The following is a 17,014-nucleotide window of genomic DNA, read 5'->3' on the forward strand; positions in this document are numbered from 1 at the left end:
AATGAATGGGTGACCCCATGCATATATTTGACCCCGGTTTTAGACAATACATGAAAACATCGCGAAAATGAATTAATGGTCTCAACCATTAATTCATTTTCGCTATGGTTTCGTTTATCGTTATTATCTTTCGACATGTCAAACAATATAAGTAGTATCTTGTATAAAACAAAATTCATGAAAAATGAGCGACTTTGACCCTTTAAAAGTCTTTTCAATAGCTTCTCAAGTATATTTCATGATATTCACTGATACTAGAGAGAGAACTGTTACATGATTTGGAAGCAAAGTACTAGGTGAAAGGTGGTCCTTGAACTTGGCAAAACTAAAAAGACGCACACCAATCAACCTAGACAGGTTGTCCAGAATGTATGTCAAATTGCCTACAATATTAAAAATCACACATAAATTGTATTCAGAGGGCATGTATGACCTCTGTCTTTGTATTAAGGGAATAATTCAAAGTCTAATCAAAATAGTGGATGTTAATAATTTTATGTGGATTTGTTCGCAGGTGAGGAAGCATCGAACTTTGACTGAACTCTGCAGTGAGGCAGAAGAGCTTGTTAAAAAGCCACCTGTTAAATCTAAAAAGGTATGGTGAAAGTTACTGAGAATATTAAAATGGAATTGGCCGAGGCACTTCTGCCAATTGCACCTATGCACATCATTTTGACAAGAAGCCTTTTGTGCAAAGTAATAACAATCAATTTTCTTTCAACGTGTTCTTTGTGTGTCCCTTTCACCAGAATGGTTTGTCCCTATCCCATCGTTTCTTGTAGTAAAGTTAGACCTCTATATTGGAAAACAGATATGAAAGGGTTAAGTACTGGCTGTACACCCTGCACAATGTCTGCTCAAAGAATTTCCCAACTTGTCTGTGGAAAACTTCTGTAGTATTGGAGAAGAATGTACCTCGGAGACAGATATTCAGACTCAAAAATTTATGGTACTTTCTGATCTACCACCTGTTGGGGCTCATTTAAAAGCTCTTGGGTCAAGAAAAATTTTTACCAACTTAGTTTTTGTAAATTGAAAATTTTTTCTTCTCCATAGAGTTAACATAGATATTGTGGCCATTTTTAATTTCAAAAATCGGTAAATGTTAGGCAATGTGTTTCTCTAGCACCAAACTTTGCATGGTGATGCCTGTTTTTTATTACTGAATAGGTAAGAGAACAGTTGAAACTTTAAGGTTTCATTGGGGAAAGTTTGAACAAAAGTTTTTCTTTCACTATCAAGGAACACACCACCTTAACTGATGGCATATACTAGAGATTACTTCAAAAACTTACAGCTCATCTGTGTAATTTCCACAAGCCCATTGAAAGTAGGGCTGTTGTAGCATGTGATAAAGAACACATTCACTATCAGAATTCCATGAATTGCAAAATAAAATGAAAATAAAGAATATCAAAAGATGATAACCTAACCCTCAGGATATTGTAACAGAGCCACAGTGCCTTTGAAGATATAATAAAAATATAATGTACTCTGGTGTCAGATTTTTGCTTTTATTATTCAAATTCATAGGAAGTGTCATAAAGAAATGCCAGTATAAAGAAATGCAGGGTTCTTCAAAAGGGAATTTTTAGGAGAGACCACCTTTCCTGTTTTCTTCAGCCGTCTATTCATATTATAATCATACAAATCTATTTTCACAACAAAGAAATATATGAACTATGGATTTTCATGTAAATTGGCCACCCACTTTTTTCCCAAAACACTGAACCAATCACACAACCATTTGGGAACACTTTGATATTGACAATCAATGAGAAAGGCACCAGAATGAACAAAGTGGTAGCTTCAAAAAATGACGTTAATTATAGTCATGAAGCAGTCTGCATGTGATTATCTTGTCATTACAAGGGCAACAACATCCTTTATCATTCTGACCAGACCCATCCCGACATGCCCAAGAAACCGTTGACGCCATACTTCAGGTATTACATGGATAAACGAAAGAAAACCATGGAAGACAATCCGGAGATGAGCGCCCCTGAGATAAGTCAGCTGGTGGCACAACAGTATAAGGGTCTTAGTGAAAAGAAGAAGGTATGTAACGTGTGGTCTTTCAAGTGGTTACAGTCGATAGCATTTTATGAAACGTCTGCCTTTGGATTTCCTGTGTTATTGATATCCAGCTTGACAAACAAAATTGAAGTTTATTCACATCATATTTGTATGGATGTCAGTCTGCAAACAATGTCAGCCATTTTAGGATTGAAACCATCCTCAGAATTTGATACACTGTGTAAATGATTTGAAAATGAAAGCTCGACTTCTTCACTGCAGAAGGACAGCGTATCAAAACAATTTCTAACAAATGTTATTATTTTCTCAAGTCCAAGTTTAGTTCTCAAGTCATGTACCACTCTTAAATGGTTCTGCATTTTACCATTTAAACAGTTTCTTCAAAAGTAACATTTAATGCCAGTTCTAGTCAGCTGGCCTGGATTCAAGCTTTAGAGGCTGTGTAGTAATTTGTGTGCAGGGTGTTCCATCCTTGACTTGTGTCTCTTTGACTCAGTGTTTTGCTGAGTTGAATTGATATACACACACTTTCTACATGGCCAAAATTAAATCACTGAGGTCCATAGTTCTGATGACAAAATCTTCAATATTTCATCAGTCTCCAAAACCTCAAACAAAAAATATGTTCTCCATCAAGGTTTGGTTGAATCGTCTCATCTTCAGTGAATTGAATATTCCCTGTAGAGATTGATGAAGCGAATTGGTCAAGAAATGAGTATTACGGTTTATGTGACATCATCACAGCAAGAACTTCAGTTTTGCTCCTTACATGGCACGTTTAATTCTTGAAAACCTTATGACAGCCTGGAAAAATTTTAGTATACTCCATCATTGCAATTACAGCCTACATCAAGCATTGTTTTAAGAAATGTGAGCTCTCTAACAAACAAACAAAATCTTTTGTTCCGCTGTTTTCTTGCAGTCAAAGTATGTGAAGAAGTATGGTGATGAAATGAAGGACTACCAGAAACTCATTGAAAAATTCAGGTAAGTTGACAGTGCTTTTCCTGTACAGAGAAGTTTTTATTTTACTGTTGACTTCTAATATGTATCCGCAGTATCAATGATTTTTTTATGTATTTTTCAGCCTCTCTGTCTAAGAGAGTTGCCAACATTTTAATATTTGTCATGTCGGAGGAACTTTCCAGTTATTGTAATGTGGTATGTTGTATGCTACAAGGCAAACAAGTAATATTATAGCCTTTCATAAGTTATAACTATTGATGAGAATTTTATATCTTTGAAACATTTATGATCATATTGTCTTTCTTGTGTGTCATAAAATATCTCTAATTTTAATCTGTACATTGGGAGAGGGTCACCCTGGATAAAAAACCATGCTGTTTGTCCAATATCACCCCATCCAGAATTAGAAAGACATTGTTATTGCAGTAGTGAGTGAAACCATGTCAGCCAATTAGTCTGGCACTTTTATATTTGCATAATTTATTAAAATGCTCTGCAGACAAGAACATCCAGAGTTTGCTGTTGGCAACAGTTCCAGCAAGAAATCCTCAGACCCTATCAGGAAACCAACAACACCTGTGCAGGCTTATCTCAATGCCAAACGAGATCACCTTATGAAAACCAACTCCGAGGTGAGACACAACTAGTCAATGTTCCATAGCCACTAGAGGGCGCTGTTGCACATCAAAATACCGTACATCCACCAGTGGTTTCAAGAATTCCCATACATGCAGACTGTTGTCGGAAATTTAGTTCGACAGTGCTACAAAGAGACTTTGAATCCTCTATGCAAACATCCATTCCAAATTTATCTCAAATTCTTCCTGATTAGATTCCCAAAAATCCCTTGCTACTCCTGAATGCAGTTGTCCATGATCAGGCTTCAAAATAGATGTACACACACTGTTTAAAAGAAAAGAAAATTTCCAATCAAATAAACAAAACAGTTTTCTTTTACTCTCTGGCTGATAATGACTTTTATGGTATTTTCATTAATCTTTTTTTCTGTCTTTTCATGTTTCTGATCAGCTAAGCAAGAAAGACGCCGAAGAAAGCTTAAAGGTACAGTGGAAAGGATTGACAGAAAAGAAGAAAATGTTATATATAAAATCAGCAATGGATGATTTCAAACGTTATACTGTAAGTATAGTTAAAATACCAGAAGGCAAGCAGAACCAATTGAAACTTTTAAGTACTTTCATTATTAATTTGCTGAAGTATTATGTAAATCTCTCCTAAAAGAGTTTTTGCATTTTATCCAAATGTTACAGCAATACCTCACATTTTACTTCCCATGTGTATATATATTTTCTGTATACATGTACATACAACAATGTAAAAGCATATTTGCTTACTATAAACTTGGATTTTAATTTCACTGTTATAATTTCACTGTTAAATGGAACTAGATGCTTTACTAGGAAAATCGGTGCATTTTAATGCCAAGGAAAATGTCTTCAACATCAATGTTGTAAAATTGAGTTACAAGGCTTGTAAAAATTAATGATATTACAGTATTGCATGATTTTACCTCTGTATTCTGTACGATACATTTCATGTAATAGAAGCAGTTTACTCAAGGTTGGATATTTTTCCTGAGAGCTTTAAAAAAACTTTTCGAGCAAAGGTATCTGCATATGGATATACATGTACATATGTAACGAGCACAGTCTAACTGTCTCAGTTTTTCCTCTCATGTATCATAACAGAAAGAACTTGCTGAGTACCAAAAGACTCATGCTGATTATCAGCCTAAAGCCATCAAGTCAGTATTAACTAAAGAAGAACAGAAAATCCTTGACAGAGCTCGCGGTAAACCAGACAAGCCACCAGCGTAAGTGTAGACATTTACAACCAATAATATGTATGCATGACTTGAAGTGTCCATTTTCATCTGAGCTTCTGCCTATGATTTTTACAGTGTACATTGTGAACGCAGATACCTTGTCAAAATATTATGTTGTGTTACTAGTAAAATTCACACGTTGTTTGTGATGACACGTGCATTCTTTTGCATTTTCAGATACTACTTGGCTAAGTACAATATTTTCAGGGCGTATTTTTCTTCATGCTCAGTTTCCAGCTTTTCCCTCTCCATTTCCAGTTATCACAGCAGTAGACATAGCTATTCACTAATAGTTACATCATTTGACATCTGCAAAAGAGACGACGACAAAGTATACTCACCAAATTACAGTTTACACATTGTGTTAACTTTTCACATAACAATTAGAGCCCTCCCTCAGGAAATTTACAAAAATGCTGGGTGTGGTTTGACCTTTAGTGGAAATTTTTGGATTTTTGAAATTTTTGATTTGAAAAATCACCAGTGAGAAATACTATCTAGATCCCTGCACATCAACCTTTGTATGAGAAGTTTTATCACAATTTTCACATTTAACGCTTCTGTCAATTCAACGTCTGGATAAATATTTGATAAGTCAATAATGTCTGTTATTTTATGCAGTAATCACTTCAGATTTTTGCTCTACATTTATCCACAGCTCTTCTTTAATTCTATTCCATGGACAATGTCAGATATCTGTCTTTTGCCTTGCTATGGTAAAATATGCTAAAATGATTTGTTATTATTGTTTGAATATTATTATAAAATACTGATAGGATATTTATATTACATGATACAGAGCCATTGAAAGGTATACTGTCACCTGTTCCAATTTTGCCTCAGTTACCATGGAAAGAGAAAATCTAACCAATCACAGATTTTAAGCGGGTGGCCCCTTTTTAAAAACAGCGCTCTCACATGGGCATTTTCAATACAAAGGAACGCCCCTTTGAGCATATATGGGCATATTTAGATTACAGGTGACTGTATACCTTTAAATAGAGTATTAACAACTAGTCTTGTGCAATCATTCTGTACTTTTATGAGGATTCTTGGAGAGAAAAAACAATAATATCTATAATTTTATTTGCTCAATTTTCAGGAGTGGATACAGCCTGTTCTGCAGTATACTGATGCACAATGACCTGTCTCACATCCCTAGCCAGGAGAGAATGGCAGAGTGCAGCAAACGATGGAAAACTCTCACACAGGAAGAAAAAGATGCATATCAGCTCAAATGCAACCAGGTAAGCAAAACGGCTTATTTGCATGTTTTGATGATGGTGCCAGGTGGTACCCTGAATTTGCATATCCAGGTTAAGAGGGTTGTGTTTGATCATTTATAAATTTGTCAACACAGCAAGACAGAGCATCTAATACCTGAAGCCTTACATGATTATTGATGGTAGCATCAATTTCATTAATATTGTAAATTCTCTGGGCCATTTTTTCATTAGATTTGATGATTTATTGAGTATTGTTTATGTAACTTAAGTAAGAATAATGCAACATAAGCTGTATTCAAGTACTGTGCTTTGGATCTCAATCTACATTTTGGTTTGAAATGTCAGGATTGACCTGTCAGCAATAGTCTGACATGCTTTACTTATTACAGTTCACTGTGCAAACATTTCAAAACCGGAAGTACGGTTCTTTCATCAGTTAGTTTGACAGTTGAACTTTCCCATTACTTGCTAGCTCCGCTCACATTTGTGTTAAAAGGCAGTTGACATGTTCAAATAAATAAATATGACTCCAACTATTTTTAGATTTTTCAAGATGAAATTTTTTTGCTTTTAGAATGTATATGGAGATACATGTCTCACTGACAGGGTTAAATGTATTTTGAATATGTTTGTTATGAACAGGTGCATGACTTTGCATGGTTTAATTGGTTGACTACTGATATCTCATATATCTCAAGAGAGCAATGTGTATAAAATGAAATTCTACACATGTATACCAATATTTTGTTTATGAAAATTTATCACAATCAGAAAAGGAGCAAAATTCTTCTTTAAAAAACATGATTCATAATTAAAAAAAATTTAAAAAAAAGTATTCCCATCAAATAAACATCCAAACAATTTATGAAACAGGCGGGAGCGAGAATTAGTAATGGGGAAATTATTCCACCATTTATTCCAGATGTAATTAATATTAATCTGTGTATTACACTCATAATGTGCCTGGCAACGCTGAGCCAATGGACAATGTTTGTCCTACTGTTTGAATTTATTAAAAGTGCGCACATTCAAATCCAGTCAATTATCATTCCAAGAGTTCCACTTTGCTCTGCATGCCAGAGTGACGCACTCCGCCGACGCTCACAAGTTTTCTTTGACGCAATGAAATTCAATAAACATACAATATTGTAGAATTTGCGTACAAAAATTCTTGACTTGAATCAAAGAGCCCAGAAATGCGAAGTATCAGTAGCACCCTCTCAAATCATCATCTTTTATGTAAACTTACATCTTATGTTTTTTTGTCATACATTTGTTTGCTTGTCAGTTGCAGCAAAATTGACGATATAAGCATTTGTTACGGTGACGTGGTTGGTGACCGAAATAATTCTCATAATTTTGTGCTTCTTATGATACTGTGTATTATGATGTTATAATTTACCGTTGTGTGATAGCATCTCAGAGACAGTAGCTTGTTGATTTTTCTTTGCTGAATAAATCCCACAAATATCACCGGTAGCTGTGACACCATGGAAGAATAGCTCACCTAGAAGTTTGATTGGTTCAGCTTCTGTTTCGAGAGACAAATATTGCATAGTGAAAGTGATATTAATTTCAATGACATGTCTTGGAATGTCTTAGGTGTTTTCAGGCATTATACAAGGTATGAATTTAGCTTGAGTCATGGCATAACTACATGTAATTTGACACATTAAACAACCATAGCAACTGTATGTATACAAAGGAAATTTAGTTTTGTTACTGGAGGTAAAATACACAGTTAGTGTTAGTCGCAACTGTTGTTATTTATTTGCTTGTTTTCGAGACAATTTTATCACAAAGTCTGAATGAGCAGTATTGGAATAAAATAAGAGGAGTGTTTAATTTAACTCATTTGTGACATGTCAATGTAAATTTGAAATTTTTTTGAAATGTTTCTGTGAGCCAGTAAAACAGGCAACAAGATATTCACAGACGTACATACATTGTTTTAAATATTTGCACCTGGTCCTGTCCTATGTGTGGTAGAAATGTATGGTAGCGCTTGCCTGAGGGTGGCTTTGAATGCATTAAACTTACAAACATACCCCATAATATAATGTTAAATTGTACTACAGCTTAGTATCGATCCAGCAATCTTTAGTCTTGCCCAAAGAACGCCAGCAGATATATTCTGTAATTTTTTACCTCAATTCAAGAGAAGATCAAATCATGATGTGTATTTTATTGTCAATACAGTTTTTATCGGTAATTATCTTCAATCACAACATACATGAAGTGTTTAATCACAATCAATCACAACCAGAGCTAATAAAAGTGTCAAGGATAACAAGTAAAATGGATCTTGCGGCAGTGGTTAAATTAATCTCCTTAATTTTCATATCATGTTTTGGCATTAATGCCATCAGGTTCTCTGATAGCTCACATTTTGATTTTGTTAATGTCTTCCATGGGCGTATTAAATGTATCATTCAGAATTCTATAGTTTTGAGGTTGGAGATGATATTCAATCGAAGGTAACAAAAGCTTGAAAATGAACAGAATTTTAATCAAACCTGGATTAACAGTAAATATGAACTGAATATAAAATTTTTCAAAGACTGTGGATAAGTATTAAGGCTTGAGAGTTAATTTTGGGAAGTTCAACTGTGTTGTTATGTAATCCTCCATAACTTCCAAATTAAATTGTGTGAATTATAGTTGATTATTGCTTGTACAGCGTAATATCGTAAAGCCCTATGTACAAACATAATTACACGTTAATTTCAGCTTTCTGCAAACCCTGTGATTCTAAAAGCAGTAGCAGAATTTATTATTGCAGCAAGCCTAGAAATAAATCAGGATCTTTGAAAGTTAGCCTACCTTGTGTAAGGTGTAAGGTGAATTGTGGAAGGTTCAGGAAATTAAAAGTTTCATCACAATAATGTGATAAGTTGCCTCAAGCAGATGCTAAGATTAAATAGACTTTCACTTACATACATCAGAGAATTATTGATTCCATTTTTCCAGGCGTGATTAAGCGTTTACCTGTCTTTCCTCTTTTCATGTGAAAACACCATTGCGTACTCCCACAGACACAGGCAAATTTTTTTAAAGTGGTTTTAAAATTAGATGTGCGGTTTGAACCATCACAAAAGAGTGCCAAAAATTACCAATTCACGGAGCTTGTATTTATGCATTCTCTGTAAAAATGGCTCAACCTTTGATGTAAATTTGATTATTTGATTTTAAGAACATTTGGTTGATATCCAAATTTGACAGAATATCAAAAGGCTACATCTCTGTGATTAAGATGAGGTTTGACAGCACATGACGTCAGAACCCAGCTAACGTCACATGATATTGCCACTCGACCCAGGAGAGACAGGATATGATTCCTTGCCGTAATGATTCCAGATGAGGTCACATTCATCAAATGACTAGGAGCAACCACACACAGCAGGTGTAACTTTGACTCCGTATCCCTAGCAACCGAACTCCAGCCAGGCAAGAGGAAGAGACTTATTCCAGTGTTGCCCTGGCAACAATTAAAAATCAAATTAGAAACGAAGTGAACACATAGGTTAATAACAACACTGTTGAAATTTGCATTCTGATAGGTCAGTATTTTATAATATTTAAGTGGCTGTGATGTGGAATAGTTAATTGGCTATGAAAAGAACTGTTAGACAACATAATCAGTGGTTAGTTGGCCTGTTAAAGGCTTTTGTGAACAAACACAGTTGAATGTGAGGCTTTTAATGCACTATCTTGAATTGGTTAAATCAGTGCAGTTCAGGCAACAAGCTCTACATCACAGAGGTAGGCATTCATTTGTGGATGTTTTGTACCTGTGTATCGGTGCATTTTCTGCAAGCAGTTTAATTATTCCGTTGGACAGTGATGATGTGGTTTCTCAACTGGCCACTATTTGCATAGAGTGCATGTATATATGTACAATGTGATCTGTGACTGCCGCGCAAATATCTGCGAATTGCTTGAGCTGCTGGGCAAGTTTGTATCACTCTCCAATTATTCAAGGTGTCAAATGCTGGTTAATTTTCCAGAAATTTTCTGTGCAGTGCTGCAGATTTTGATATTTTCTGGTGCTAGCTTGATGTGGTTGACTTGCAGGCAAACTTTTTTGATTCAGCATTTATTTGAGATGGTGTGCTGTGTGCCCATAGAATTCATAGAAGAGCAATGCTAGATAAATTTTTATAGATGGTCCCAGGGAATAATGCTGTTGATTTTGATGTCTTCAGTTTTAGCTTTACCTTGATGTTTGACTTTAAGTGGAAAGTTTCTGTAGTTCAAGTGATATTCTATGACGTACCGTAGTGCAGAATTCATGTAATTAGAATTCTGGATAAATTTATGGAAATTTCTATGGAATGTTGTGGATTTTGATGTTTTCTACGTTTTGATTGATTCTCTTGTGATATGAATTGTGATATGAACTTGTAGACAACAAACTACTGTATGTCAGAATGTCAACATTCTTTTATGCACAGAGATGTAATTTATCAAAGAATTATAGTATTAATCATGCAAATTACATTATTCTTTATAATTTTTTTTTCCAGAGTGTAATTCTGCTTCATTGAAACTCAAACAGCTTGTGTCTTTTAGAATTAAATTAAATTCCACGTCGCAAGTAGCAAGTTATTTGATTTCTGTGTCATACTGTATCATATTTCCTTTGTTATATCATAATTAAAGCTTGCATATTGCCTCAGAGTTGTTTCGTCGAAGCATGCTTTAATAAGTGGTTGTTATGATTACCTTGCAGAACAAGCAGCAATATACAGAAAAGTATGAACAATACCTAGAGGTAAGTCATCTATGTTTTCCCAGCAAAGATTTTTTGCATCAAATTTAACCTTTTCATAAGTGTTTGAAAGGAGTGATGATTTATCTTAATGTTACAATGACAGAGTATTGAGAAGCAAGTTATTTAGAAATATAATGAAAATGTTGTATTTTCAAATAAGTATGTGTGCTTTATCTTTCTACATTCTCAACAGTTTTTCAGGGTAGAGCATCATGACCAAAAGCACAGATTATACTTTTGTTTAGTGAAAGTTATTTTGAAAAATTCAACAAATCTATGTGTCAGGATTTATTTTGACTTCAGTGTACAAAATCTGTGCGGAGAATTTGATATACAATATTTTAACCCTTTAACGACCATGGTATAACCCAAACCCAATGTTGTCACTTGTGATTATAGACATGTTCACATGGAATAAGAGGTACAAACAGGTTAAATGAAAACTGTGGAAGTAATAGACCTGGTATTTTTATCATGTGTTTCAAACTTAAACTTTGCAGGAAGGGTACAATCTTTATATGATTGAATTGCTGTCTTGGGAACATGAACTAGTTACTCCTTGAGTATTGTCAATAATGTCCATGAATATGGTCAAAGATTTACCATGATGATGGGGAGTGAATGACAAGTCATGTTTTGTTTCTCTCGTAGAGCCTACCTGAAGAAGAACGTGAAATCCTTCGGCGAGAACAGAAAGCCAAGCAATCCAAATCCCAAGCTAACGATCTTGCCAAAGCCCCAGTGAGTATGAATATATTCAAATCAGTCAGTCTTAGAGGTACATAGGAATGATTTCTTAGTGACTGTTGACTTCTCAGAACAGATTTTGATTGATAGATTTTTCCGAGTACAGCTTAACAGATCGCAGCTAGGAATAGAATAAAGAATCTCAAACGATGTAATAATGATTTAGTGAATGTGAGTGGTTTCCATTGATGTAATGAGATGAAATGTTAAGTTGATGAAACAGTCATGATCTACATGTAGGAAATGTTGGGTCACTTTGAAACACGGCAACAGTGATGAATGCTTGTTTTGTCACTATGACAACGTTGATTGCATAGTAAGATTATTTCAGTGATGATTACATTTCTGTCAGTTGCCTGTGTCTTATGAAATGAATGTACTGCTGAGTACAGACGCCTTGTCAGGATTAGCCTGCCATAAATTCTTTGTGGGTTTTATTTGCCACTCAATCACAGCAGAGCTGTTACAAATATTAGCCATCATTACCAATTGAGAGGTCAGAACCTGTCATTTATCAAGACCTATATCTACTCTGGCATTCCTGCTGCGTTCACATTTACATTTCTACTCAAAACCTTTCATACATCATGGTGTACTCTCGCATTCCTATGAAAGTACATTTAAATGTCAGTCATGCGTTATATGGTTGACATTTTACGTAATTAAATTTGTGTCTGGCTGAACATATTTGAACAGGAATAGTGTAGGTCAGTAAAGATTGATGTTCCAAGCCTTGTGTTTCCGTTCAGTCTTTCACAGACTCCTCTGTTTGTGTGTTTGTGTGTGTGTGTATGTGTTTATGTGTGCGTGCTCCTGTATCTATGACATTTTCAAAAACAATGAGACATTCAACTTTTTTGCCACTGCTGCCAACAGTTAGGTATAATGGTATTTCAAAAACAGACATCTAGATTCAGACTTTTTAATGGCCATTGATTGAAGGACTTATCAAATGGAACTGATGGAGGAAAATTTGATCTGCAGTCTATCAAAAAGTTTGCTTACTTTAACCAAATTCAAGCTGGTAATCGTGAAAATAACCCTTTAAGCGTAAAGAGAGTAAGGGTAACTGTTAATGCTGTCAACTGCTATACACTGACAATTGCCCTCTGTATAGCTTCTGAAGTCTTTTTATTTCTTACATTTCACAAGTCACTGAAAACTAACAAGAAGCAGCTGTTGTGAATGATATCAAGCTGCTTGCACTGATGTTTTACCCTGTCATCACAATGCATCTGCCCAAACCCATTGTTATCGATAGTAACATCTTATTCTCAATATTTTCAGTGCCTTTGTACAAAGTTGTGTGAGAAATATCAAGACTTCAGAACCTATGTGGAGAAAGCAGTTCTCAGTGTACAGCTACAGATAGTGCCAAAGTCATTTTTTTGCCTTTTTTAGCATATTACACCAACAACTTTTACAGATTTAGGCAATTATTTTTTTTAATTTTCCCAAAACTTTTGGTCAAAACTTGTAGCACATGAAAAGTTATGTGCACTTGGTCTAAATCTATCAAAAAAATCACAGAAAAATTCATAAAAATTGGTAAAATGTTACACTGAAATTTTGGTGGGAAAATTAAAGCACTCAAAGGGTTAACTTCATATTGCTTACATCCTGTTCCACTCAAATACCAAGATTCACTTTGTTCACTGAAAGACTTTTGCATTATTGCTTATCCTAGTGCCCTGATCGACCAAAGAGGCCCATCAGTGCTGTCTTTATCTACTGTAACGAAAAACGAGAGAAGTTTCAGAAAAGTAACCCTCAGATGTCCAGCACTGAAGTAAATCGGACTCTGGTGCAAAAGTACAATCAACAGTCAGAGAAGAAGAAAGTAAGTTCTGTAAACCTGTTTGCCCCCCCACTATTCCCTATAAGGAGGTCAACAATTACCGTTGATAACAATGGGTCTTGGCCAAACCATTTTGATGAAAGGGTAAACATAATTGCAAGCGGCTTGATATCATTCACTGCCACTGCTTCTTATTGATGTATTCAGTGTCTTTTACAAAGTGACATGCGCTTACAGGAGAGTAAAGGTTTTTGATATGCTGAGGTTTCCCATTTACAACTCACTCTACTCAACCCAGTAAAAGGAGGTACATGTATAAGATGTGGTCTTGAAGCATGCTTACAAGTCAGCACAGTGATAGGCATATATTCTAACATTTCTATCTCACTCAAAATCATGTTGATCAGAACTTGTGAGATCATTTTCTGCCTTTGCAATGTTGCTTTATATTATTTGTGAAAAAAGGACAATACTGTATAATTCTTGACCCATGCTGTGCTACAGTACAATGCAACATTATCTTAGGGGGTATTTTTGTATTTATTCATCATGGAAAGCACCCTCAGACAAGCACTGATTTGTATGATAGAAAAGGGATGTCCCAGTGTTCTTTAGGGCTACCTCAGTCCTGTGAGTATTGTGTCAGTATGCCTATCCATTTATAATGAGTCATTATTGTGAGAGAATATACATGTAGCTCTGATTGTGATCTATATGGCATTTTAGATGAGCTTACTCAGTTCTTAAAACCAGAGTTAGAGTGATTTGAGTGGAAATTTCACTGGAAATGTTACTTTCATGAGTTAAAATGGATTCTATTTGTCATGAACAGGAAAAGTACAAGAAGAAGGAGGAAGAGTACAAAGCTGACTACGAAAAACAAATGCAACAGTTTGTGTAAGTAGTTTTGACTATTCTGTGATCTATAGTAGGATTTGTCAGTAGTTTGGATCATCTCCTATAATTGCTTAAGCTTTTTGAAGAGATCACATGCAGTTTAGGAAATAAATAAGCTATTATCAGGCTTACAGGGGTGCATATATTGGATTTTGAATAGTATCTTGTAATATTGGCTGTGCAGTAAATTGATTTGTGTAGGCAATGTGTTCAGTATGCGTCATAGTGCTCATGTACATGTATGTGCAGTGAATATGGCCTCATGATTGTAAATTACCATTAAGTGTCCTAGTGTATATGGTACACAGCTAATGGTAATTTCAAACAGTCTGAAGTCTTTAAATGTTTGAATTTCACTTCTTTTACAGCCTATATTGCTGTAATTCATAGGAATTTTGTTTGTGATTCATCTTGTTATTTTTGTGCAAAGTTTAAATACCAAAGTAGTGAGTCATCAGCTGGAGTCAGAAAACTCAAGTTGAATTATAGATTGAATTTATGCATCCTGAAATATAACAAGCTAGGAGTAGTTTCGTCCTGCCCCGATAATGTTTAGACTAAAGAGACTTATTTCAGGGCACTGCTATGAGACTTTGAGTAAAGATTTCCTGTTATTTAGTCTATTAACCCTTTTCCTGAAAGACAATATCACTTTGCCAACTGACAAGTCAGTAAAAAAGCAGTATATTAAGCTGAAACCGTATGTACAACAACCTATTTGGCTTGACATGTCATGGCGACGTTAGTCTTTAAAAATCGTGCTTACAATATCTCTGTTTCCAGAAGCCCTGAAACATTCAATTTTTTAATGCAAGATGTGGGGCATGTTATGCTTAACTTTCAACCAACTTGATGACTTGGCCATATCAGGGTTAAAAATCTGCAACTTGTGTGCATTCACCAGGAAAGAGCACCCGGAATACTTGAAGGAGGCGACATCACAGAAGAAGAAGAACCAGAATAAAAGACAAAATGCACAGACACCAAAAACAGCTCAGGACCTGTGGATTGAGAGCAAAACTGAAGAGTACATTCAAAAGAACAGAGTAAGCAGTGTCTTGTTGTTTGTTGTGTTTGTTTGGTGTGGAATAATTGTGAACACTCATCAAAATACTTTGACGTATTTGTCATGAAGCATGCATTTGGATTTAACCGTGGTAGTGAGTTGGTTCTGGGTCATCCAAAACAGGTTTTAGTTTGATCAGGCCTCTGAAATCGTTTCGCTTGAATACATTCCCCTCAGTTAATAATGAAATCATAAAGCAAAATCTGAAACTTTATGTGTTTCTGTGTTAAAATATAACATCAAAAAATTCAGTATACAATCTTTGACAATCACAAATCTTTGAAATTTCTAGCCTGTTAGGTAACCTAAATGTAATAATCATGAAAAATTCCTCTTTTTTTGATGTGATCTGCAAGGTTTGTTTATTTGTGTATTGTTGTTATTTACCAAAGGTTACGATTGACGCAGCAAGACAAGCTCTAAAAATACAATGGGAGAAATTAGACAAGAGCGACAAAACACAGTGGGATAAACAAGCGCCAAGTTGAAGAAACATTTGATGTATGCAATCATTTTCCTTTGAATCATCCAATCCCTATCATGACATTCTGGTTTGCAACGCATGAAAGAGAACTATTCGATAGTATTTTAGTACTTCTGAAAACACAAAACATGAAAATGTGTCAGTGTGATTTATATTGCCGTGTATGACATGGTAACATCAGAAATATTTACTGTTTTACAAGTAAAGGGCTGACTCCCTCCAGCAAACTTAAAATCATTCTTTCATAATGAGGAATAAAACTTAGGATCACTTCGCGAAGTCTTGGATAAGAGAAACAAATTCCCTGAAATTTATATATATTTCAAATTCACAATGGTCACCAACCCCGTGTTAATTCTATGGAGCAAAAATGAAATTTCAATCTTTCAAAAATATTTGGTGACCACATCTACTCCGTAGGCTTCCAAGGGAGGCCACACAAGCAATAGACAAGCAAAGAGGTGTTAATACGAGAAACTTGGCACAATCTACCACTAGTCTGTGATATGTCAAGGCACTGATTTGAAGTTGATTCAAATTTGTTTAAGGCATACTTCCCAACTTTGGATTCGCTTTTGCCATGCTTGAAAAGAGACTTTGGACACAAACTGTGTTATATGCGACATGTGATGTCTCATCACTGAATTCTGAATTACTTTACGTTCACAGAGACAAGCAGAAGTTGATGAGAAGATACTTAGTCAGGAACCAAAGAAGCCACCAGCGTAAGTACATGAACCATATGCTGCTGAAAACCGAAGGCACTGTGGGGAAAAAAATTATTCCGTTAGGTGGAGTGCATCTCCGGGGGAAGAAGCAGATATTCAAACTCTCAGATATTTACAATACTTAGCTGATGTTCTGCTTGTTTGGATTCATGTTGAATTTGTGTGGAAAGGAAGTTTTTACCATCTTGGTTTTGAGAAAATCAGAAATTTTAATTTGCCCCTCAAATAATCGCAGAGTTAGCAACAATTTTTTAATTTCAAACATCAGTAAATATAGGGTTATTTGCAGAATAACCCCTGATTTTCATTCCTAATTTTCAAAGAGAATGGTTTACAGTGTTCTGAAAGAAAGTTTGAGCAAAAGTTTAATCTTTCTTTTTTGTGAGGTGCATATTTACAGTATATGTGTCTATTTCTGTTGGCCAACTTAAGCTCTTGGGCTGAC

General features: G+C 35.2%; 1 protein-coding gene and 1 non-coding gene across 8 annotated transcripts in view; both read left to right on the forward strand.

The window, feature by feature from the left end:
- The window catches only part of LOC139115734 (nucleolar transcription factor 1-like), a 29,358-nt gene that overhangs the window by 7,314 nt on the left and 5,030 nt on the right, over nt 1-17,014 (forward strand). For 4 of the 7 annotated variants that reach the window (XM_070678056.1, XM_070678057.1, XM_070678060.1 and 1 more), the window contains 13 exons: nt 515-595; nt 1,873-2,058; nt 2,960-3,024; nt 3,503-3,635; nt 4,033-4,143; nt 4,713-4,837; nt 5,952-6,096; nt 10,808-10,849; nt 11,501-11,590; nt 13,284-13,436; nt 14,227-14,291; nt 15,196-15,337; nt 16,511-16,566. In XM_070678056.1, the coding sequence (XP_070534157.1) occupies nt 515-595; nt 1,873-2,058; nt 2,960-3,024; nt 3,503-3,635; nt 4,033-4,143; nt 4,713-4,837; nt 5,952-6,096; nt 10,808-10,849; nt 11,501-11,590; nt 13,284-13,436; nt 14,227-14,291; nt 15,196-15,337; nt 16,511-16,566 (1,394 nt within the window). The remainder of the gene's footprint in view (nt 1-514; nt 596-1,872; nt 2,059-2,959; nt 3,025-3,502; nt 3,636-4,032; nt 4,144-4,712; nt 4,838-5,951; nt 6,097-10,807; nt 10,850-11,500; nt 11,591-13,283; nt 13,437-14,226; nt 14,292-15,195; nt 15,338-16,510; nt 16,567-17,014) is intronic. The other 3 variants (XM_070678058.1, XM_070678061.1, XM_070678062.1) reach the window with 1 other exon arrangement.
- LOC139116652 (small nucleolar RNA SNORA23) lies at nt 2,480-2,656 on the forward strand. Its single transcript, XR_011548348.1, has one exon. It is a non-coding gene; the product is annotated as a small nucleolar RNA SNORA23 (small nucleolar RNA).

The sequence above is a fragment of the Ptychodera flava genome, chromosome 17 (genome assembly GCF_041260155.1).
Source record: "Ptychodera flava strain L36383 chromosome 17, AS_Pfla_20210202, whole genome shotgun sequence".
In the NCBI taxonomy this organism is placed as follows: Eukaryota; Metazoa; Hemichordata; class Enteropneusta; family Ptychoderidae; genus Ptychodera; species Ptychodera flava.